Source organism: Mixophyes fleayi, chromosome 5, assembly GCF_038048845.1.
Source record: "Mixophyes fleayi isolate aMixFle1 chromosome 5, aMixFle1.hap1, whole genome shotgun sequence".
NCBI lineage: Eukaryota > Metazoa > Chordata > Amphibia > Anura > Limnodynastidae > Mixophyes > Mixophyes fleayi.
In genome coordinates this window covers 148,596,131-148,620,572 of record NC_134406.1, presented here as the reverse complement: position 1 = coordinate 148,620,572, position 24,442 = coordinate 148,596,131, and the positions used below count along the sequence as shown (strand labels likewise).

At 39.6% G+C, this 24,442-nt stretch overlaps 2 protein-coding genes across 2 annotated transcripts; both read right to left on the bottom strand.

Moving 5' to 3' along the window:
* Positions 1–10,014: 10,014 nt before the first annotated feature.
* Positions 10,015–17,100, bottom strand: LOC142158705 (nucleoporin NUP42-like). Its single transcript, XM_075212924.1, has 6 exons — positions 16,769–17,100; positions 16,128–16,380; positions 14,280–14,368; positions 13,419–13,495; positions 12,099–12,177; positions 10,015–10,439 (listed from the first exon to the last, which is right to left on the bottom strand). Exons 1-6 carry the CDS (start codon positions 17,046–17,048, stop codon positions 10,108–10,110), a joined length of 1,110 nt encoding a protein of 369 aa, XP_075069025.1. The 5' UTR covers positions 17,049–17,100; the 3' UTR covers positions 10,015–10,107.
* A 4,060-nt stretch (positions 17,101–21,160) lies between these two features.
* On the bottom strand, positions 21,161–24,442 carry LOC142157944 (uncharacterized). Its single transcript, XM_075211449.1, has 6 exons — positions 24,263–24,442; positions 23,751–23,861; positions 23,325–23,471; positions 22,529–23,177; positions 21,824–22,065; positions 21,161–21,340 (listed from the first exon to the last, which is right to left on the bottom strand). Exons 2-6 carry the CDS (start codon positions 23,805–23,807, stop codon positions 21,161–21,163), a joined length of 1,275 nt encoding a protein of 424 aa, XP_075067550.1. The 5' UTR covers positions 23,808–23,861; positions 24,263–24,442.

Below are 24,442 nucleotides of genomic sequence, written 5' to 3'. Positions count from 1 at the left end.
AATGTGAATATTATTATTTTAGTGTTGTGGCTGGAGGGAGGCCTAATTATAAAACATGAGTGCTATTAATTTAACACTGGGACTGTTTGCAGTTTTCTACATTTTATGTAGAATTTACCCATTTTCCCCCCCCCCAAATAGGGCCTCCAATATTCCAGAATGCAGACAACCAGCAAATGAGCTAAAGACACCAGCAGCCACAAGTGGTGACAGTGACAAGAACAGGTAGGAGAGAGCAGGACAGTCTTCCAACTGTCCTGAATCTGGTGGGACAGTCCCAAATTTAGATGACTGTCTCACTTAGAACAGTTGGGAGGTATGTCCCGCTTCACCGTGTACTGCTCGTGAAGGCAGAACTGTGCACCTAACAGTAGTGCACACTGTATTGCCTGTTTATTTGTCTAAAATGATAACCATGCTACATCATAGGAGCCCCCCTGCCTTAAGTCCCCCGGGCCCCCCAAAGCCTTAATCCAGCTCTGTATGTGAGGGGCCACTGTGTGTGTGTGTATTATGTGTATGTGAGGGGCCACTGTGTGTGTGAAGGGGGAGGCCCAAACCACTATCTTGCCTAGGGCCCCATGAGGTGTAAATCTGGCTCTGATAGATATATATATCATGCATTTGCAAATATGTGTAACAGAATTCTTTCAGTAAAGTTCTAGCCACACCCCCACATTAGGTTGGCCACACCCACTTGGCAAATGTCACTCCCACTTCGAAGGGGGGCGCCGGTGCCCTGTCTCGCCCAGGGCACCGAAATGTCTAGTTACGGCACTGCTCTTAGGGGTCCACAATAGATCTGGCAGGGGAAAGGCCGAGAAGGAGGCCTGTTGGAGGTCCACCCATGGCTTAGCATTAGGGGCGAGGAACCAATCCCTAAGGTGTGATAATTGACATGCTTCCTGATAGAGAGTCAAATTGGGAAGTTTTAGACCTCCCTGACCTCTTGGGAGAGTCATACGATGGTAAACCATTAGTGGGCATTTCCACTTCCAGACATATGCTATCATTAGTTTGTATAGTTGATCTAAGTATTTTTTTAGGAACAACTTAGGGCATGGTATGAAAAAGATACATCAATTTTGGGAGAAGCATCATTTTAATGGTGGCAATGTGGCCCAGCCAGAAAACCTCATAATTGAACCAGTTCTCACTTAGTGTAGTAAGATGCGTAATTAGCATTGCATAATTAGTCTCAAATATTTCAGCAGTAGTGGCCAAAATATGGATGCCCAAATAAGGCAAAGATTTTTGTACCCATATAAAAGGGAACTTCCTCTGTAGAGGTGTAAGAGTTGATAAGTGGATATTTATGGGCTCCGATTTAGTGATGTTGGGTTTATGAAAGGAGGCAGAACTATAGCAATCTAAAATGAGCTGGAGGCAGGCCAACGAGGTCCTCGGGCTGGTGACAAACAAGAGCACATCGTCCGTGTCAAATCTAATGTATGATATCCGTGGATTAATGCCGAGACTATACACAATCAAAGGAAATCTTCCTGCATGCATGCATTACGATCGATCGGAGAACAGAATATACACAACATCATCTCTTCTGTATAGACTCTGCTCTGTTTTTAATGCATATCAGGTTATACATTTATAGTACTTTTGAGGAACTTGTTGATGTGCAAAAATAGTTGATGAATCACAAGATCAGTTTCCTGACAAGCCTTACTTGTACTTGTAAGTACTTGTTCTAGCATTATGGTGCAATTTCCCAAGAAGCCTTAAGGTAGTACGTTATTTGTAATCAGCTACTTCTGCAGATGCCATTTTTACTTCTGCTTCTAAAATTCTCTGCAAAACATCTTATAAATTCTAGAATATATCCCTGAGCATATTAAAATGTGAAGCATTCTTAAAGGTACACTACATTTCATATAAAATACATTATCATTCGCAAAGAAACATAATTTGTGAGGGGAGAGTGATCCCTGGGAAGTCGGGTGCTGATCTAATTGTTTGGGCCAGGGGTCCAATAGAAAGTGCAAACATCAGAGGAGATAAAGGACAGCCCTGTCTAGTACCATTTGAGATGGAAAAGGGAAGGGATAAAAAGCTGCTACTAAAAATTCTAGCTGTAGGACCTTGATAGAGAGCTAAAATGGAATGAAGAATATCACCCTAGAAGCCAAACTTTACTAGGACTTCTTTCATATATAGCCAGTGAAGCCTATCAAAGGCTTTTTTCACATTTAAAGATAACAGAACCAGCTCTGTTGCGGAATCTTGTACTAAGTTTATCACATTTAAGATACGTCTGGTGTTATCTGATGCTTGGCGACCAGAAATGAATCCCATTTGGTCCAGATGGATAAGCTGAGGAAGGAATGGGTTCAGCCAAGTGGCGATTAGTTTAGCAAAAATCTTTAAGTCTGTGTTGAGTAAGGCAATGGGTCTATAGTTTTTACAATCTGTTTGATCCTTGCCTGGCTTTGGGATCGTAATGATCTGTGCCGCCAACATTTCTGCTGGGAAGTTATCCCCGTTCATCACCTTATTATACAGAGCCGTGAGTAGTGAAGCCAGGATCTCTCTAAATGTGGTATAAAAGGAGTTGATTTATCCATCCAGCCCAGGGGTCTTATCCTTCAGCAGTGTCTTAATGACTAGTTCGATTTCCTGTTGTGAGAAGGGGAGGTTAAGGGATGCCAGGTTATCAGCATCAAGGGTTGGATGGTGTAGATGTAGCAGAAAAGCAGCTATTAAAGTCGGTGTTGGTTGTGACAGACTAGGGTCAACTCGCAGGTTATAGAGGTCAATATATTATTTAGCAAACCGGTTCACTATGTCAGACGGGTTGTATGATTTATTCCCATGGGAATCATTGAGCATTTTAATTCTATTACAAGCCTGCTTGCCTCTAAGTTTCTGCACTAACAGTCTACTGGCCCTATTACCTAAAGCATTGAAATTCTGTTGTAGTTTAGTTAAGGCAGATTTCATACATGAGACAAACAAGGTGTTGAGTTGCTTCCTAATACCACTCAATTATTTTTGGAGTGATCGGGATGGATTGTTCTGATTTTGGCACTCACGGTGGGCCAGCCGGGATTCAAGATCTTTATGGCAGTGGAGATATTGCTTTTTCAAGCGGGCACCTATTTGGATAACTTTACCCCAAACAACCGCCTTCAAAACACACCAATGCGTAGAGTGGGATGTATCATCTGTACTGTTAGTCTGTAGGTAGAGCTCCAGGGCTTCTGAGAGGGTAACTCTGGGTTCCAGGGACTTAAGAAGGTAGGATGGCATTCTCCAGGGTCTAGGGAGAACCCTAGTTTGTTGGAGGTTCCAAGACCACTCTACTGATGCGTGATCTGACCATGTAATAGGAGGAATTTTCACCGAACCTTTATGTTGTAGGGTCCATTTGTCAGTCAAAATCAAATCAATCCTTGAATATGAATTATGGACTGCTGAATGATAGGTATATTCCCTAGCACCTGGAGAATAGACCTGCTATAGATCATAGAGATTATACTCTAACAATAACTTACGAAAGGCCAGGGAAGGGCCAACTACAGCTCTTGCATTAAATGAACTGGAGGTCTGAGATTTATCTGTTTTAGGATCTAACATTAACTTGAAGTCTCGCAAAATAATTAGATGACCCTGTCTCACTCTCAATACTTCCTCAAGCACTGTGTTAATAAAGGGTAACCTGACAAGTATGAGGAGCATACAAAGAGACTATGGTCACCTGTTTCTCGACTATGAGTCCTTCTAGTAAAAGGTAGCAGCTCGATTTATCTTCAACTTTAATATGGAGAGTAAATTACACCATTCCTTTTGAATGGACCTTTGGTAGAGTAGGAGATCGGAAAACGGGGGTCTCAAAACGTGGGGGGGGGGTTTAGAGGATAAATGGGTCTCCTGCAGGGCCACAACATTTGTTCTTCGTTTATGAAAAGTAGTGAAGGCTACTCTGCATTTGTTGGTGGAGATGAGGCCCCTAATGTACAAGGAGAAAAATGTAACCATTGACTGTGTAACAGAGGTGGAGTTTTTACAGAGGTAACCAGTTGAGAGATGGTGTCATTTGAGCAAAAAATGGGGAAGGGTGAAGGAGAGGGAAAGGGGGAATTACAAACCAACAAGAGGGAAAAAAACAAAACTAGCCCGAAAATGGGGACAGAGTATTTGCCACAGAGGAGAAGTAGTGGAAAAGTAGGTACATGTGGGGCTGGTGAGGAGGCTAGTAGCCGCCCATGTGACAAGCCAGTATAGGGGGAATATATAGAAAATATTAGTTTCAAACAATACTTGGTAGGTCATAATGGGGTTGAGAACTAAATGACACACAGTGGATACAGTTATGGAAAATCAAACTTTAATATGACCTTACGAAAGTGTAACCTTTAAATAAGACCTAGACATAAGAAAGGAACAAATTTACGAATATGGTGAACAATGAACAACTAAAGATTATAATATAAAATGTCCTGCAGTTCAAACAAAAAGTGCATGTTTTTTCCAAAAGGTCAGAATATTATAAAAGTAAAAAAACATACAACATACAATACAAATATACAAATGTACAGTTTAGACACACGTGAAAATAGTGCAAAATAAAATTTTGCTTACATTATAAACATTTTATATATAGAAAACATTTGAAATATTGTTGCCTTAAAATCAGGCAAACATAACTGTACTGTGCAAACTTTCATTACCTATAACTGACGGTAATGTGGGTACTCAGGGTTATGTGTACTAAACGGATACTTTGGGTTATGGGGAGTAGCCGGGTACTCAGGGTAATGTGGAGCCATTTGTGGAGGATGATGTGGGGTGTTTATTGGCGTACCTGGGTTAGGGGGAAATATTTGTTGCCCTCTGCTATATAAAGGGTAAGGGCCCTCAACGTGATATGGAGGTTGTGGTTGAGGTAGTGCAGGTCCTTAAAATGTTGGCAAAAGGCGATCTAGGTAAACCATCATAAATTTACAGTTTTCCCTCAAAATCCGCTCCTCTCGCTCCAACTCGCGCTCATTGTCCATGAAGCATCGGAGACGTGTGTTTTCTTGGGCTGTCATAGTCATTTCAATTTTCTTGAACTGCTCTACCATTACTGTGGTCATGGTTTTTGTTGCTTGTTCAATCTTATTTAGCTTCATCTTCCTTTTGGGAACATTGTAAACTACAAATGGGAAATAGAAAGTTAAATACATTCGAGACACCGTGGATGAGTAAATATTGCTGCAAAGTTAAATAGCAGTGTTGTAAGCTGATATGTGCTTGAGGCCTCCTCCCTCCTGCACACTAGCTTCACGCCAGCGTCGGACTGGCCCAGCGGGCTACCAGTAAAATAACCGGTAGGCCTGGCTACCTTACGGCCACACCCCCTTTTACACATGGGCGGAGCTTATCTGGAGGCCTCACCCGAGCACCCAGCTCCGCGCAAGCGCGGTAATTAGCTGCAAACCCGATCGAGAGGAAGTCACTGAAGTTGCAGCGTATATCCCCCGGTTTATCTAGCACACATCGCCGACTTCACACAGCCGCCTTCGGACACCTCTTACCGTCTCCACTACGACCTGCTCCAAGCAGCCACAGTCATACAGAGGGAGACCACAGAGGGAGACTACGGAGTTCAGACTGCAGCTGACTGCACCACAGAATCCACTACCGAGCGCACACACCTTTCTAATAAGGTAATTGTAACCTCACATAAGATCAGAGGATCAGAGCAGCATCGCTGCTACGCAGCCATCCCTGGCACACACCAGCTGATATCCAAAACATTGGCATCATATTCCAGTCTTCTGGGACGTTTACCAACATCCATTGCATTTCTGTGCATCTATCAGTTATCTGTTGTGACTGCTAATGTGTATTTTGTTTATTCAATAATCTGTTCCCTCACACTTGTTTACTTAATCCCAGTCACCACACATATCCCACCGAGAGCATATACAAGTTTTTGCATCTAACAGCTACCACCAACTTCATCTCACCCTATTGTACTTGAGCGCCCTGTGGACCATTCCGTTTATAATTGAATGTGGGGGGGAGGGCTATCTATTAAATGTGAAAATTAATTATTTAATGCTAGGAATGGTAGTAGGAAATGGATGTATTAAACATAAATGCTATTAATTTATTGCTGGGGCTGTTTGGAGGGAGGGTAATAGGTTTATTTATTAAATGGGAATACTATTACTTTAATGTTGGGGTTGGTTGGAGGGAAATAGGTCTATGTATCACATGTGAGCACTATTACTTTAATGTTGAGGCTGGAGAGAGGCCTAATTATTAAATGTGGGTGCTGTTTATTTAATGGCAGGGATTGCTGGCGTTTCTAAATGTACCCATTATTTTTTCCAAATAGGGCCCTCAACATACCAAGATCCAGACAAGCCGCAACTAAAGAAACCAGCAGCCACAGGTGGTAAAAGTGACAACAACAGGTAGGACAGTCTGTCAAATGATCTGAGTCTAGTGGTGGTACTCCAGGTGTTGTGAAGTCCTAGCATAAGCTGCTATATATTGGCAAAACATGCTGGGGCTTGTAGTTTCACAACACCTGGAGTGCCACAGGTTAGCCAATCCTGGTCTAGTGGGACAATCCTGATTTTTGGTGACTGTTCTATCCAAGCTGAGGGGCAGGTCAACACTGTGGGCTAGATTTACTATCAGGCGTGATGCATGGCGGCTTGAAGCCGCCATGCATCGTGGCGGTTTTCCGGCGGGTTTGCATTGCAAACAGCCGGATTTACTAATGGGCGCAATTCAGCTTCAATTTGAAGCCGCCGGCGATGTCACGGTGGGATGTAATGCTCAAAGCCGCCGGCGGCTTTGAATAGAACATGGCGCTTTTGCTTGAAATGACTGCGCTTTTGTGTAAAGGCGGTTTTTTTGAAAATTACACCTGTCTCCTGGCCTGTTACTATTGGCTATTTTCAAAGTCAGGAGATTTGACATCACAAGCCCTATATAAACCACTGGCCTGACAATTTTTCTTTGATAGGGTTTTGAGGAGTTTTGAGAGAGGAGTTAGTTGGTTTGAGCTTTGGTGACAGTTGGTGAGAGTTGGAGTTTGGTGGATTGGTGAGCGATATCCTATTGAAGTGTGAGTAATCCTGTGCTATTTTTCTGTTTTGTACATTTATTTTCTCTTTTATTTTCTGTCTTGTATTTTTTGTATTTGACTTGTCCTTTGTCTGTGTTACTTGTGTGTGCCTGTCTGGAGAGTGTGTCTGTATTTAGTGTAGTTTGTCCTTTGTGTTTGTAAGTCTTTCTGTGTTTTCTGTGTTTGGCATTTATTTGTCATTATGTCCAGAGATAGGAGGGGAGAACAGGCTGAGGAGAGGGAGATGGAGGTTGAGGGGGCAGAGGAGAGAGAGGGAGAGGTTGAGGAGTCAGGAGAGGGCAGGAAGACGAAGACAGGTAGAAATGTCCGATTCTCCCACGACGAACCTCAGCATCTCTGCAACGCCAGTGCCAGTCTGCGCAGATGTCACCTACTGATGACCCACAAGGAGACACAGTCATCACTTTAGAGATGGTTGATGTCCCCGTGTCTATGCGCCAGGAACAAGCACCTGGCCCTGCGGAACAGGCATTCGAGCAACAACCTGCAGCTCCTCCGATGGATACAGGGCGAGAAATGGCCCAATCCATTGCTAATTTTCAGCTACAGCAGTGTCAGTTTATGGACAGCCAAACTCGGCACATGTCCCAAATCGCGGCCCAGTTGAGGCGGATACACCGCTCCAATAGCCAAATCCCTGCTGGAATAAACCGGCTGGCAAGCGCTTTGGAGCAAACCAACGTGCAGCTGGCCCAAATGACTGGGGCTGTGGACGCCATGCATTCCTCCGTTCGCGAGGGGAATGCAAATGTTATCCGGCTGGCAGGCCAACTCCAGCAGGAACTCATTGCCGGCTTGCCGGCACCTTTTTCATCAGCCTCCACCAGTACTGCTAGTACGCCAAGCAGATCGGCACATAGCACTCCTCCAAGGAGAGGTGCTCGCACCAGGGGTGGGCGAGGAAGGGTAGAGAGTGGGGCTAAACATAGTGATATGCCAGCGAAAAGGCGGCGCTAGGGCAAACATTGTATTATTGGGGAATGTTTTGTTATGTATGTGTAAGCGTTATACTTTTTCTTTTATTGTGTTGTAATGCAATAAAAGCAGTTCTATATATGCAGTTAATATATATATATATATATATATATATATATATATATATATATATTGGAATCAGTCTTTCTTTTCTGCACATTAAACAAGAGTATACTGTTTTCTTTAAAACGATGCACTAATTTCACGTACACATTGACCTCTGACTGTCACTTTACAGGGATTTTAACAATTACAACATCCAGAGTACACACTATCCTCTGTTTAAAGGGTCCAATTTTAGTAAAAAATTCCATAAAAAAAACCATTGCACTGACATAAAAAAACAAAAACAATATATGTTTTTTATAGTATGCACTTACATTTAAAGTAGTTTGTAATGAGACGGTCTCAAATCTGCCTCCCCCTCTGTGCTCTGCACATCACCAAATGAGACACGGGCCCCTACTTGTTCACTGTCTACTGTAATAATCTGTGGGGTAAGTTGATGTAAAGCTAGATTATGTATCAGACAGAAAGCCAGGATAATATCAGACACCTTTACAGGTGCATACATAAGCACCCCACCAAATATATCTAGGAACCTGGTTTACATGAGTACAAACATTGGTACTACGTCCACATCAGCCAAAGATTCCAGATTCAAACGCACTTTAAATGCACGTGGAGTGGCCGGTAAACCTTTACATCAGTAAATAGGATGCAATAATACAGGGTGAAAAAAAAAAAAATACCCTCAAATTACATGACAGTTTGCCCATTTCCCATATACAATCCTAAAGGAGGAAACTTTGCACAAAATGGCTCTTTCTCTTATGTTAAAAAAGGCTAAATAGTTCAAACATCACACTGTTTGAACAATCTCGCTGCTCACAAGCAGCGCTTTCATTTTGGTCTATTGAATGGCGGTTTTCCGGCCACTTTATAAACCCCCTATTAGTAAATCCGGCTGTTTGTATGTTGAACATTGTTGAAACCGTCATGGCGCTTTGTACAGAGGCGGGTTTGGAAACATAATTTGTGGCCGTTTGGACGGCGGGTTTAGCCTTAGTAAATCCGGCGATGGTTGAACCGCGGCCAAACCCGCCGAAAGTCGGCGGGTTTACAAACACGCCTGATAGTAAATCTAGCCCTGTGTATTCTTTATACACACACTGCATTCTTAATATACTGCACTAAGGTGCTAGCTGTCCTTCGTGGACTGACCACTCCCCCTCTAGCATCTGGTCCCGCCTCTTTGATGGCTGACCACACACCCTTTGGTGGGCCCCTAGTGTTGCATTCCCCGGTGGGCCCTTCATGCCCCAGTCCGACACTGCCTACATTCATATTCCAGCTCCTGATAACTTCTTTCATTCCAATGATCACCCCCTCCATTGCCTGACACCGGCTATCACAACATCCAGCTTTTTAGACGACTACTGAGATCTATCCAGACCCGTCCCAGAAAGGAGAAAATTACAGTGTAGGGATTTCATTGGTGGAAATACAAGTCCCTTTTCCCAGTCACTAAAAATCCCCAAATTATGTACCTGATATTATGTACATACTGGCTATTTAGCTGCAAGTTTATCTACTGATTTTTTTTAACTGACAACTAGAACAGAGATACTCTCACTACAAGGAAATAAAAAGAACTTAATTAGTCAAACTTGTGAAACTATTATTTACAATATTCTTATTTAGAGACCCACAAACTTCAGTACATCCAATATAAAAGCAGAATATCTAAAAATAGGCAAAATATTGCCAAAATTATAAGACACGCCCAAAACCTCCTGGTGCAAAACTTTATAGGTTATATAATTTATCTACGTGTAAAACTGTTTTGGGAGCTTCTCTCTCAACTTCGTGTTCAAGTTTGAAACTGCACCTACATTGCATGATAAAGGTTCAATTTACACACTGTATTACAACTGTTGAGTAAAAATGTAACATTTATTTTGATTGGAGGTTTAAGTAAAATTGGTAATTAATCAATTAAAAGTTCTGCAGATGAGGCAGCAAAGGAATCATTCCCAGTTTAAATTGCATGAGGTCTTCGGCAGAGACACTGACAGTCCCTCAAAACCAGGAGGAGAACTAGAAGATGCTCCCATGCTTTGAGCAGTAGGTGTTGAACCAAACCCTGAGAAAGCTGATGTCCCAACACCTGAAGATGACGTTTTTGAAAAAGAAAATGAAGCTGGTGTCATTGTATTGCCAAAGTCCAACGTGGGCTTAGTACCGAATGCTGCTTCACTGGGAACACTAGAGCTGGTCTCTGCATTTGGTGCAGTGTTCACGGAGTCTGGTTTGAAGCTGAAGGCTGCAGCTGATGGTACTGCACTGTTGGTAGGAAAGTCTGCAGGAAAAGAAGAGTTATTACTATTAGAAATAAACAAATTCTATATTTTACACTATACAATAAAACATTGGTGCATTTTAATTAGTTTAAAAAACAAAAACGTGTAAAATATAAAAAATTTTTAGCTCTAAACAGAAGGTTTTGCAAGTTACAGAAATACAAAAACAATGTCCTACATAACTTGTGCTAAAAACTCCTCCCAAGACCAAAAATTAGTCTGATAAATTCCCTGAATCAGTTACCACCTATGTCCTTTACTAAATATATTTACAGATAGGGCCATAGCTAGGGCACAAACTTGGGGGGGTGGGGACGCTGGCTCAGATGTGAGTGAGGAGTGACTCAGCCGCAGTGAGTACTGACTATGACAGTCAGTGTAGCTCTGAGACACTCAAGTCACTTACATTATCGGAGTGCCTCAGGGCGCCTAAATATAGGGGTCAGCGTCTGGCAGCCACCTGTGTATATAATATTTGCCTCCCCCATCCCTATAGCCATCGCTGTGCTTCTGGTGGCTAGTCCCTCTCCCAGGACATTATTATATGTGCTGCGGATCAGAGCTCAATTTATCTCCTTCCTTCTCTCCTCCTGTCCCATGTCAGAAACTAAAATGAGCTGGTGAGGGAAGGACTTTTTTTTTTTTTACATGTTATGTGGGTTCTATTAATATATTGTTGGGGTAGGGGCTAATATTGCACTGTGGGGCCTATTAAAGGTTAGGGCTCATTAGGAGAAATCGGATGCTATGATATTGGGGCTGTTTGGGGGAATATGGATATTTATAAAATGGGAATGCTATTATTTTAATGTAGTGGGTGGTGTTCGATTGGGAATAGATCTGTTTATTAAATTGGAACGCTATTTATTTCATTATGGGGCTGAAAGAGGGAAAGGAGGCCTATTAATTAAATATAAACACTTCATTTAATTTCAGGCAGGTTGGGGGAGGGAGGACTAGAGCATTCACTCATTGCTCGGCTTTCCAGGATTTGAATAGTACCTATCTCTTTCCAAAACAGAGCTCCAACATTCCACAATCCGGGCAAGCAGAAACGGAGCTTAATGCACTTTGCAGCAGCAGGGACTCAAAGTTGCAAGAACAAGTAGGAGAGAGCTGCACAGTCTGCCATATGTTGCAATCCTGGGGGTAAGTCCTGATTTTGATGGATTATCCTACACTTTGAGGACTGTCCCTCTGCTTGGGAAGGGGTAGCCATGTAAACCTAACAGTGGTTCATGCTGCATTTCTGTTTTGTTTTAAGAGGAAGAGTACGGAGTAGGGAATAGGGCTCAGCCTGGCAGAGAGATCAATAAAAAGTCACAAGAAAATGGACATGATCTGGGGAGGGAGGTGGTTGATGGGCAGCATAGCACTTAGTATGCGCCCAAAAAAGGTTGGCCCCTTCTCCGCAGCACACCCCTTGAAGACGGGATTTACTGTCACTCTGACAAAGATCTGGGGGCACCAGTGTTCTCTCTCATCCAGGAAACTAAAATGTGTAGTTACAGCTCTAGCTACAGATATTATTTCTCTACAGTAATGAATCTAAACATGCTGTTTGGAAGATTAACACCTCTTTGAAGAGCAGCAACCAGTTTTTTTAACTGAAGAAGAAAGTGGTTTGTACACAATGTACGATAGCTGTGAAAACTTACTGGAAGAACCAAAGCCAGATTTCTGCAGTCCTCCAAACATTGGTGTTGGGTCAGTAGATGGCCTGGTGAGTTCCTTAAGCTGAGGAACAGAAGTACAGACTTTATTGTATTTTAAGCAAAACAAAGTTATAAAGTACTTAACAAGTAGATCTGTTTTTAATAAATCAGCAAGTAAAACATGCGCTCAATTGTATTTAAAACTGAAATATATGGAGGTATGTGTATTGCATAGCTGTGTAATGCAATCTTAAAAATATGCGTGTCAGTAACTTACAAAGGACCAATAAACCTAAACTACAAGTTATAATTAATAATTATTTAATTGTAATAATTTATTTAAAGAGCACCTTTCTCCCAATAGGACTCAAAGCACGTTGCATTGTTGCAGAGGGTGAGGCAGCCATCTTGGACACGCTCAGCTGCTACTGTATGTAATCATTCACACCAGTCCCTGTCCCATTAAAGGTTACTGTCTATATTCCCTACCACACATGCTAGAGTCTATTTTTGTCAAAGGAAATTTATACAAACGCGGGGAGAACATACAAACTCTACAGAGAAAAGGACATGGCAGGAATCGAACCCATGACCACAATGCTGAGAGGCAGCAATACTAACCACTGTCTCACAGTGCTGACTTCAATGGGATTACTGACAAGAAGTCTGACATAAGTACAAAAATCTCTTCTGTTCTGACAACCTTCTGAAACTGTTAGATATATATCCACAGTTATTAGTAGCCATCATATATAAGCTAACTTGTATTTTAGGTTTAGTTCAGTGGTGCACAACTGTTTTGGTTAGAAGGCCACATCGGAAGATTGTAGTCATTTGAAGGGGCTGAAATAAAAGTCAACTTTAAAAATGCAAAATATGTAGAATTTACTACAGTAAAAGGGGAACTGGTAGGTGTGCATTTCAAGCCTTCATCACTAGGCTCAGACAACTACTGTCCGGAGTTTCTATGCTGCATCAGACACTTCATGCTGGCATGGGGGGCAGGCACAGAGAGCACCACAGAGAGTTGTCAAAGCTGAAGTGCTGGAACTGGTAACAGTCACCAGTACGTCATAGTCTCAGTGAAATGGAGGACTGGTGCGGATATGAAATAAGTGGTAGGACATAAGATGATGCTCACACAATAGGAATTTAGAAAAAATAAAGAATGCTTGGGTGTAATTATCCTTTTAACTAAAGGGGTACAAAATAATAAAACGTACAATGACAGCCACCCTGGCTAAGCCACACTTCTGTTTGGGACAATTATTGCTTTGAATTGCCATTATACACATTTAGAACAGTATTTTTGGTTTTACTTACATAGTTTTGAATATTCCCTTCTTTCTGAGACGTGGTACATTCCAGACGCATCTCTTCAGACGAGACGTCTGTAAAACCTATGAAAAACACAATATAACAAGCTAATTTAGCAAACGGAGCATATAATAGAAATATAATTCCAGCCACATATATATAACCTTCCGGAAATGTTATGTTCTAAAAGGAGAACAGAGGTTTCCCTAAGACCTGGTAACCACTAGAGACATCTTGTGGATCCTATAGATTATAAGCTCACACAAGCAGGGTCCTCTCTAACCTCTGTCTAATGACAACACTTTCTTTCTCAATGTTGCATGTCCTGGTCCTGTTTCTGTGTATGAACTTGCTTTTGTATGACTCGTTATATTCACTATTCGGTGATGCAGATTTTTGTGGCACCTTTTATACATAAATGCTGATAATAAACAATGTTCTAGGGGTAAATGTATCAATGTCCGGATTCTTCAACTCCGGTGCGTTCAGCGTCTTTGGCGATTAAATTTAAAGCGGCGCTGCATTGTAAAGGGAAACTTCCCTTTACAATGCAGCGCCGCTTTAAATTTAATCGCCGAAGACGCTGAACACGCCGGAGTTGAAGAATCCGGACATTGATACATTTACCCCCTAGTGTTTGAGGAACAGAAAATTTCCATAATAATAATAATATTAATATATAGCCAATTAGTCAAATCTAATAGCTAACACAAATGTTAAAGGCGCAAAAAAAGACATGCATCCACCGACATCAATAGCAATTATATATAAAAGTTAGACAACTATATTTTTTTAACCTGGAATGTTCCCAGATAGTTAGACAATATATGACTTGAATAAAACTTTGCTTTACTTTAGTATGATTACCTGATGAATGACATGTTTTCTTTAAGACTGCATGAACAGAGAACTGCCCAGAAGATTTTCGGATATCCAAATCTAGGAAGATTTCATCTCTATGTGAAGAGGATAAACACTGGTTAAAGTAGCAAAAGTTTGCCACATTGTAGATTTTGAAATACATGTATATCTAGATCAGTACGTCAAGTGTATCTGTTACGGACAGTCAAAATGATCATAATAGCCAAGTTTGAGCAACTGGTGGACAGTGGATCTTCATCCCATACTTCCATGGACTCTAAATGTATGTCATTGTTTTCAAATACCAGTGATTGCATCAACATTATATAGCATGCATAATACCCAATTTAACATCTAAGGGACTCAGTTGTATAAAATGAACACTTCCTGTAGAACTGCTCTCCCCTGATCATTCGCTCATGTGACCTAATAGTGACCCTCACCTGTAAACAGGCTTGGAGCCATACAGCTGCCACACCACAGGGTACAGCAAAGCTCCCAACACTAGCAGGAGTCCCAGACATACAGCGCACCCAACTGCACCACAAGAGAGACGATCTCAGTCTGTTTCGGCCCCAACAACTGTACCTGCAGACTTCCCCATCCCCTTGGTACCAGGATCTTCAATGACACATATAACGAACCTGTAACGGCCTAGTCTCACCTTGCTTTATCTCTGCTTACCATTAAGCTTGGCCTCCTTCATGACATTTATGTTCACCCAACAGTCAATTATGAAGGGTCCCAGAAATAGTTAAGTAGGACCCCAAATATTTTAAATGAAGGGTTCTGGAACCCACAAAATTGTGAACTGAAAATGTCAATTTGAAACCATTATATTTTGTACAAGTTCTCATGTCTAACCAACAAGCCTTATGTCAGTAGACAGTAAGGTGCCAGCTGTACTTCTGTTTTTATAAACCGACCTTTACTATATTTCCTCCATTGAGCCCAAAGGAGAAAAGTTATATAGAGCTACAACATAAGGACATTTTGTTTCAATACACCATTATGTGTTCCTTAAAATTACATTTATGCATGTACACAATTCTCATGTTCCTTTATGGCAACCTGTGACTCTTCAGCTTCTAGACAAGTTCCAGCATATCCATGACACACATCTGTAAAGCTGGGTACACACCTAAGCAATTATGGTGCAGATCACACGATTCACAACCTTTTGGTCAGATATTTGTCGAGTCTGTACGCTCCCACGATCATGTTTTATCTTACCAAACCACATTGTATCTGTTGACCTGGTTTTCTAAACTTCATGATCAATGATGGAACGATGTTGGGCAAATGTGGGAGGGTGTACGCACTCACGACTGGCAGATCTCTGTAGAGTGTGTACAGAGTCAGGATCTTATCAGCAGATGGTTATGAGAGAAGATCAGATTACAGATCTGAAGGTAAACCGTGTAGGTGTGTACACATGAATTGGTATGCTCATCGGGACTTTCAATCGTTAGTGAAACCGTTGCAGAAATTGTACCTGAAGTAAGATTGCATAGGTGTATACCCAGCTTTACACCCCATGCAAGGTTGTACGTTATTTTGTTATCCATTAATATCAGTTCTTATTGGTGTGACAAAAAAACATAAAAATGGAATTGGTAAGTAGAATACTGTAAACAAAGTCATCTTATACTGACAAACATATCTTTTATTATTTTTCAAAGTAAGCAGCGGTCATGTTATTTAGTTAAAGGTACAGAACAGTGCACCCTCTTACAACAATACATCCTAAAAAGGTTGAGTGTGTTTAGGTAAAGTTTCACACACATGTCTCCATAGACATTACACAGTACCACAAAATATAGGGAAACTAGATTAAAAGCTTTCAATACTCACAAGAGGCTTTCATCACTGTCTGACTCAATATCCTCATCATAATCCTGGAACACAGAATATTCTGCTGAATAGTACTGGGATGAGAACAATCCTGAAGAAGAGTTTGGTTTAAAGTTTCTGCTTCTATCACCAGAACCAGAAAAGGACCCAAATGAAGTCTTGTCATTATCTCTGTTGGTCCACGTTGTTGACTTGAAGAAAGTTGAAGTCTGCACATATCTCTGGCCTGGTGCAGTCCATGTCGTTGAGCCAGCTTAAAAACAATTGTATAATAAAGTGCACATGTAAATACTTGCTCAACATACACCATCAAACAAGAAATGTACACACGTGCAATTCAACCACCATGGTCACAATTTAGAGGTAAATTCAGAATGATACAAGTTACCACTAGTAGGGTCAATATTTGTAAAGATTGTGTAGAGTGACAACATTGATGATTATAAGAGGTGAGCCAGTGAAAAGTTGGCTGAGTGATCCTGAGAATAACACATTTGCCAAGATAAACTTGGATACTTATGAGAGATCTTGGCTTCATTAGTTAATTCAGATGCATTCTGCATGCCTACATCGTTATTAGGTATCACACTGTAGTTCCCCCAAACCCGACACTGCCCTCCTCTGGTATGATCGCACTATACCTGTGTGGTGTGGCTGCTGCTGGTACCGGTTCTGGACATGTTGCCGTCCATCTCTCGGGTGCTCGTTCCAGCATTTATCTCCAAAACGGCAGCGGCCCTGTAAGAAGAACTTACATATCGCATGTTGCCGTCCATCTCTCGGGTGCTCGTTCCAACATTTATCTCCAAAACGGCAGCGGCCCTCTAAAAAGAACTTACATATCGCCATAACTCCGTTTTCATGTAACTGCGCTACACAAATATTTGAAACTAAATACACATTGTGACGTAGAAGCTGCATAACTGCCAACCGCTGCCACCCGCGTTCTGTGGTCAGCAACGACCCTCATACTGTTCACCGTCTGCCCGTGTGACACTATGCCCGGGAGGAGATGGGTATTGGTATAAAAGCTTCGTCCTGTAGGGGGCGCACTTTGATAAGAAAGTGTGTAAATGTCATAGCAACCACTGGTCTGACCGTCAGATTTGTTAAAAAAAAAGAAAACTCTGGCATGTAAATTGCTCTGCGTTATGGAATGACAGGTGTCCCTTTACATTTTTGAACTTAAATTTGTCATTGGTTACCTTACAAAGGCTAACAAATTGGCTGTTAAGCCTACTGCTTAATAAATGCCCTAACGTAGCTTATTTTATTTTTTGTGAATTAACCACCTGTGTACATCTGACAGTTGCTCCTTAGGACTGGAGAGGTGGAATGGGGGAGGAAAGATGTGGTCTCCGATGGCTAGATGGGCCGGCCGACACTTCTTGGATTCCTGCACCTCTGCTGTGCGACGGATGAGGGCTCTTCTGCTTCCTCCCCCTTATCTTGTGCAGGTTGCGACTAAATCCCCTTCGGCTTAGGTACCCGGTACCTACACTGCATGGGAAATAGCACACTCAGTGTGAGACAGCTAAATCCCCTTCACCGAAGGTACCTTTTGGCCCCCTGCTGGCCGGGTCATGAATTGGAAGGGGATTTAGCCAGCTCAGTGTGAGACAGCTAAATCCCCTTCACTGTAGGTACCTGGTACCTACACTGCATGGGAAATAGCACAGTCAGTGTGAGACAGCTAAATCCCCTTCACCGAAGGTACCTTTTTGGCCCCCTGCTGGCCAGGTCATGAATGGGAAGGGGATTTAGCCAGCTCACAGTGAAATGTCTAAATCCCCTTCAGTGTAGGTACCTGGTACATTGACTGTATGGGAAATAGCATTTAGCCAGCTCTTAGCCACACTTATACTGTCTTATATTATTATTATTTTTTTTGGTGATGGTAATATCAGTACTAAATAATATGAAAACCGAAAGTATAATATGTGCATTTTGTTTTTTTTTAATTAGTTAGGCAGTCACCCTAAAAAACTAATATTTATTTTAGCCTTTTTTCTTGTTATTGCAAAAATGTACATAATGTGAGAACCTTTTAATAGTTAATTTCTCTTGTGGTTACTCCTTAATCATTTATATGGATGTTTAGAGATCTAAAAAACAAGTTAATATTAGAATGAAAAAGAGATAAACTTAAGATACAGGGTCATAAATTTCTGGAAATGACAGCAAGAAATGCAAATTGAAAGGTCAATTCAAAGTAAAGGATAATGTGTAGATATCAGGCCATAATAAAAGTTATTTACAATTATTATTGTATGTTAGAACCTTAATGCACATTATAATGCATTAGATATATACGAAGAGCACAATTTTTCCTCTCTATTCACAGAACTTGTTTTCACTAGCAGATAATTATAGTTGGCAGCTCGTTTGTTTGGTGTTACTTATTATTCTCTATGTCTGGAGCATGTAGATTTGCTTACAGGAGATGACTATTATACTTGTATGCTTTGTACTGGATGCTTTAGGTTATGTATTAATCATACATGCACACTATCCCGTTTTGTCCTGGAGACTTCCTAATTCTGAATAGGTCTTCCACTCCCGGGAAAGCAGTTTGTTTTCCCGCATCCTTCCGCTTCCTAGTGAAGTGGGCAGGATGGGATCCTGTATGATGTCAGTCCTGGCAATCCCTGTAATGTTGGCTTTCCCACCTGGGTGATATAGCTACACAGTAATATCAAGGAACTTTTTTAACTCACAGCATTCCACTATTCCAATGTAATATAAAGCATTAGAAAACCATCGACATAACAAATATTAACTATATATAAATTTAATTTAAAAAAAAACAATGATAACAGTCATAAACGTATTTTTTTTTAATTTGCAATATATACACAAAAAAATGTAAATGGAATATAATACAATGTTCCTTTCAACTCAAAATTGCAAGGTAATTTTTATTCTCAATAATGACAACGTAATTTATACATTGTAGCTTATCTTTTTTTGTCTTTACATTGCGGACAGTAAAACATTTTTCTTTTTGTTGTGACACATTTGTCATCCTTTGTTAAGCCAACACAAGTGAAATGATACCACTGTTTACAAAGGTCACACTCCACCATTCCTTCTTTAGGCTTATGGATCTTGCAGAGGCAATGTGTTGTGAGTTGTATTTTTTTTTTTAACATTGTTTTGGCCTTGTTTAATTGAATATGTGGAAACATGGTAATGTTATTTTCTTCAATGCATTTGACTAAATGTTTCCTCATCTTGTCTTGTTCTAAATGTATTTTATTTAAATTCAACCCATTTGCCAGTGACACAGCATTGGCCAAGGCAAATACCCCACAATCATTTGCACCATCCTGTTTTTGGCAACATACCAAATTAATGTCAAGTACTGAATATTCACCAGTAAATAGCGGAGCATATAAACACAACATCTGTTCTTTAAGAGTCTCTGGTATTGATGGTTTTAGGGAGTCATAAACAGTCACTGAATTTTGAGACCTGTGTGACACCACCCAGTGAGCACCCAAATGGTGTATTTGCAGAATATTTTCACAGTCAATCTTAGAAACACTCCCATGTGCCAGTAACACTGTATCCTGCAGACCGGCAACAGAAGGGAATTTCTTTGATATTAAATACTGGGAGATATTCATGACATTGTCATCTAACCAGGCGTCATTGGATACAGCTTCTTTATCAGCAGTAGTTAATTTTATCCCATTGACTGTGACCCATGGACTCTCATTAACTGTAGTGCCTGAGTGGACAGTGTGAAAATCTTGTGATTCAGCAATTTGCGGATCTACTTCTACCGATTGCCATACATCTACTCTAAGCATATCAGCTCTTGATCCAACTCTCTGGGACGCTGGATGCTTAGGCTTTCCATATTTTCTTTTTGGCAAAGGCTCAAATTTTTCAATATTTTTTCTTTTTTTGGGTGTTTCTATCAATGGTAAGCCTTGATCTTTTGGGATGTCTAGTTTAATTTCTTCAAGTAAAGTATTAAATTTTATATCCCAATTTTCCAGATATGTTTCTTCTTTCAACAGATAAACTGTGTCTGTAATATTTTTTAGTGTCTGTACACAATTAATAATAAGTGTTGTTCTTTTGGTCCTCCTTCGTGGTTCAAAGTGTTGAAGATCTTCAAGTGGTGACATCGTGTGCATGATACCTTCAGAGGGGTATTCAGCTTCATCTCCCCCTCTTACAGTATGGTCAGAAAAACAATCTGTGTCTAGTATAAATAATGCATTGTTTGAGTAAGATGGGTTAATTTTTTCCCATCCCCATCCCTCTACAAATTGAAAAATACAACACATGTGTTTACAAGGTAATAGAAATTTGATCCAATCTTCACATGTACATTCTGGACATTCTGCTCCCAGATTTACTGTATAATACTTTTCTTTATCGTATTCACTGTTGACTTTGAAAATGCCACTTGTGTGATCTATACAGGAAACATGTGTTCCATCGAGGTTACTTGACAATCTCCTCATAACGTGGTGAATAAATTCTCTTGGACGATTTTTCAGAAAATTTGGAACATCTTCATGGTATTTCAAGAAACTTTCGGAACTTCTCAAATTTAACTGTACATACCTATGTAAAAACAAATGAAAATCTATCTTATTACAACTATTAATTATGTTTTGCAAAAATTTACAACTGAGGTCATGTCAGGCTCTTTTTCAGCATTTATGAAGTGTAAGTGGCGTGTGTTTGAATTTCATACAAAGTAAGGTCATTTTTGGGTAAGTGACGTGGACGTGCCCACCACATTGTGGATACACCTCCTCTGCTAGTGCATTTAATTACAAGGAGGAGTGCCTGTTTAAATAGCACTTTGCCCCACATTTAGGATGACAGGCCTGCACATAACATAATAGAAATTACCCATGACATTTTACAAAGCAAGATGTAATTTTCTTAATGTATTTCTTCCTTGAAATACATTTTCCAAATATACTTTAAAAAAAGATGTATTACATTTTTGTGGCACAAGCCATTACTATAAATAGCAGACCCAAAATGTACTGAAAACACAAATCTTACTTCTTGTAAGTATTAGGAAAAAAACTACTGTGAAGCACTGTAATCATGTCACTGAGAGTGCAATTCTTGTAGCCATCCAGGTATGTATATTTAAGAGTCTCGTTTTGGCGCTCAAGTCCATTGTTTGTGTTAATTGCAATATGTAGTAATCCAGACCTGAAAACATGTGCCCATTTCTGTAGTGAGGGAGAGAGAAACATCATAAACAAATCATATTCATTTTAAATTGAAAAAATATTTTATTTTTCCCCCCAAACAATATAACCTTTATTAAAAAGATGAAACCAAACAAGTGAAGGATAGAACTGTTATTGAAATGGTCCATTATCAACTTATGAGGAATGTTAACAATGTATGCAGAGTGTTCCAACGTTCATATTAACGTCAACTGTCAGGAGTTCAATTAATATGTGTCTTCTATCCTGTCACTTGTTTATTAAAATACACAGAACATGTAAAGGCCAGTTCTAACAGAAAAGTTGAGGTGTTGTATATAGCAATTGGTAAAATTTTAGCTATCATGTAGCTACTACTTTCTAGAAAGTAAAAGATTGCAGTTTTTGTTTTGCTACGGGCAATACCTCCACCTTTAATTTTTAAATGATTGTTAAACCCCCCTCGTCATGTATTGTCCTTAAAAATAACAATAAAACTTTTACCTTTATTTCAGGCATCCACTTGTTTGAGAACCACTGCCGCAGTGCATCGCAGTTTTTCCAAATCTGGCAATTAGTCAGTATATTGAGAGCAACGTTGTGTTCCTCTATGTTTGTAGCAAGTGCTACACTACGCAGCATATTCAATATAACACTGCGACAACTGTGTACTCCATGTTGTTTTTTGGTCACCCATTCCATCCAAGCTTTCTCACGATGAAAATCGCAAAGTAATATTTGTGTATCTAAAATGTAAAAATACTGTTTATTGCAGTGAATTTATCAGATATACCCTTTGAATTAATACTCAAAAATCATTAAAGTTAGTTGATATTGACATTTTATTTGTATTATTATTTGCTAAGATTTGCTGAATGAAAACTTAATTAGAGCTTTCATGTTTTAAAGCTAACTTTAGTTGTGAAGTTTACTAAGTTAGTAAAAGGTTTGCTGGTACTTTTAGCCTACTTAAAAGGGTAATTCCATCCAAAACTAATAAATGTTTGGATTGTGTTAGCTGAGAAAAAAAAAAATTGGATATGGTTACTTGTTTATTTTGTCTCACACTTACCTTGATTTTTTGGGATAACTATGCATTTTTGCGAGATTATTTTTATGAAATGTAATTGATGCTGTTTAAAAATATAGATATTTAAAAAAAAAAAAAAAGATGCATAGCAAAAATAATTATACAGTAATTTGACTAACCTTTAAATAACTGAGATATTGCATTTATCTCCTCTAGGCAAAAGTCGACCAAAAAACATTTTGGATTCCAGTTTAAGTTCCACTTTTTGAAAATTTCCAAGGCCTCCTGTATGCATGCTGATGTTTCTTGTTGTATTACGAATGCTCCAACTATTGCATAGCATACATTTGTCCGAACACAAAGGAAAAACAGTGGAAGCGCATACCTTGTTGTTCTGTATGTAGCATCTAACAGTGTGATCTGGTTTCCATACATTTGCAATAATTTTTGTTGCCATTCAGCTTGGTAACATAATATAAAACTTTGTTTATTTGTCATTTCCTCAGAGGTTGTATTAGGACGACAAAAAATATTTAATTGTGGGATTTGTTCTTTCCATTCTTTTAACTGGTTCAAAACATTTTCCTGATCCAAACTTGAGTTTCGACCTTCCTGTTTCGCTTTAAACATGAGATTGGCTAGGTCTTTTCTTGTGGGGTAAAAGCGTCTCCGTAAAGCTACAGGGGGATCATCACCCGGGAAAAGTTCTTGTGTTACAAACGCGTTAATGTGACGCATCATCTCATTTATTTTTCTAACCCCATTTCTGTGCAAACTGATTACTTTTTCTTGAACTCTTCTGTCGACCTTTTCCTGTAGGTTTGCTAACTGTTAGAGATGATAATTTAATTTTAAAATTTATAAAACACAATAAATATTACTGACGGAAATAATGTTAAACATTAAAACCATATCAATAAAAACATTTCATTCTTACTAAAACAAAATAACATGATAAGTTTATTACAATCTTACCTCTCCACTAGTTGCATGGAATTTATGTTCAGATAAATGTGGAAATCTAATTACGTAGGCATGATTGCCTTGTATTGTGTCACTTTGAAAGGCTTCTTTTACTTTCTTTGATGCATTACGTCTTCTTTTTTGTGTATCACTTTGGATCTATTAAAAAAAAGATAATTATTTGCTGTATGTGCATACCCGCACTGGCCTATCTCAATCACTGTTTTTATGTTTACATACTATATATGTAGAGTGTGTGTTTGTGTGTGTGTATATATATATATATATATATATACATAAAAATCCACAAATTAGTTTACCTTTGCCCTTCTAAAAATATGTTTGCAAAATTTCTTTACCAATGTTTTACATTTTATTGGTCTGACAATTAAGTTGTAACAATGTAATTCAATGTAATGTGCTTAACACCGATTTTACCATAAAATCTGGGTATCTGATAATGTGCAATACATTGATTTCAGCTGGACAGCCCATTTTTTTGGTATGCTGTATAATACGCCTCCTTTTGGTGAAGGTATGATCTTCTCCCTATTAAAAGAATAATTGAAAAGAGCACTATATTAAACAATATATGTATGTTGTATTTTATTGTTATAACGCCTCTTTGACTTCATTAGCTGTGACCATGCTAATGAGGATACCTCTCCCCATTAAAAATGTAAGACAGAGAGTTGTTTGATGGCTCCACAGTACAATCTTTCAGCAATGTTCTACACATTCATTCTTCACATTTATTGTACTGCCTATCGTAGTGTTAAGTGTAGTTGTTCCCTAGTTCATTCTCAGCTAATTGAATGCTGTTAAAATACTGCTCGTTTGAGGGCACAAAGGCATTGATTGCAGCGCTTCAAATAAATGATATTAGCCAGCACTATTAAAAGACAGGCAATGCGTGGAAAACATTTTATAATTCAAAAAATAAGAGATACCTGGGTGATTTGTCTTTGATCTCCATAATTTTTTTTCTTCACAATGCTGAAGTCTCTACCCAAATGACACTGTAGAGTTTTTCTCCCAACCACCACGTATGGAATTCCAGAAAACTTAATTAGTTTGCCATACTGGATATCATTACTTTTCCATTGAATTCTAGATCTTGCATTTGGTTT

Excerpts from the sequence above, each read along its gene's own strand:
- LOC142158705 (XM_075212924.1), bottom strand. The coding sequence starts at position 17,048 with ATGCAGCTTCTACGTCACAATGTGTATTTAGTTTCAAATATTTGTGTA. Across the intron at positions 14,369-16,127 it reads GACAGTGATGAAAGCCTCTT|AGATGAAATCTTCCTAGATT; the intron begins GTGAGTATTGAA and ends CTCTTCACATAG. Across the intron at positions 13,496-14,279 it reads GAAAACATGTCATTCATCAG|GTTTTACAGACGTCTCGTCT; the intron begins GTAATCATACTA and ends TGTTTTTCATAG.
- LOC142157944 (XM_075211449.1), bottom strand. The coding sequence starts at position 23,807 with ATGGGCTGTCCAGCTGAAATCAATGTATTGCACATTATCAGATACCCA. Across the intron at positions 23,178-23,324 it reads TCCATGCAACTAGTGGAGAG|TTAGCAAACCTACAGGAAAA; the intron begins GTAAGATTGTAA and ends CATCTCTAACAG. Across the intron at positions 21,341-21,823 it reads AGTGGATGCCTGAAATAAAG|AAATGGGCACATGTTTTCAG; the intron begins GTAAAAGTTTTA and ends CCCTCACTACAG.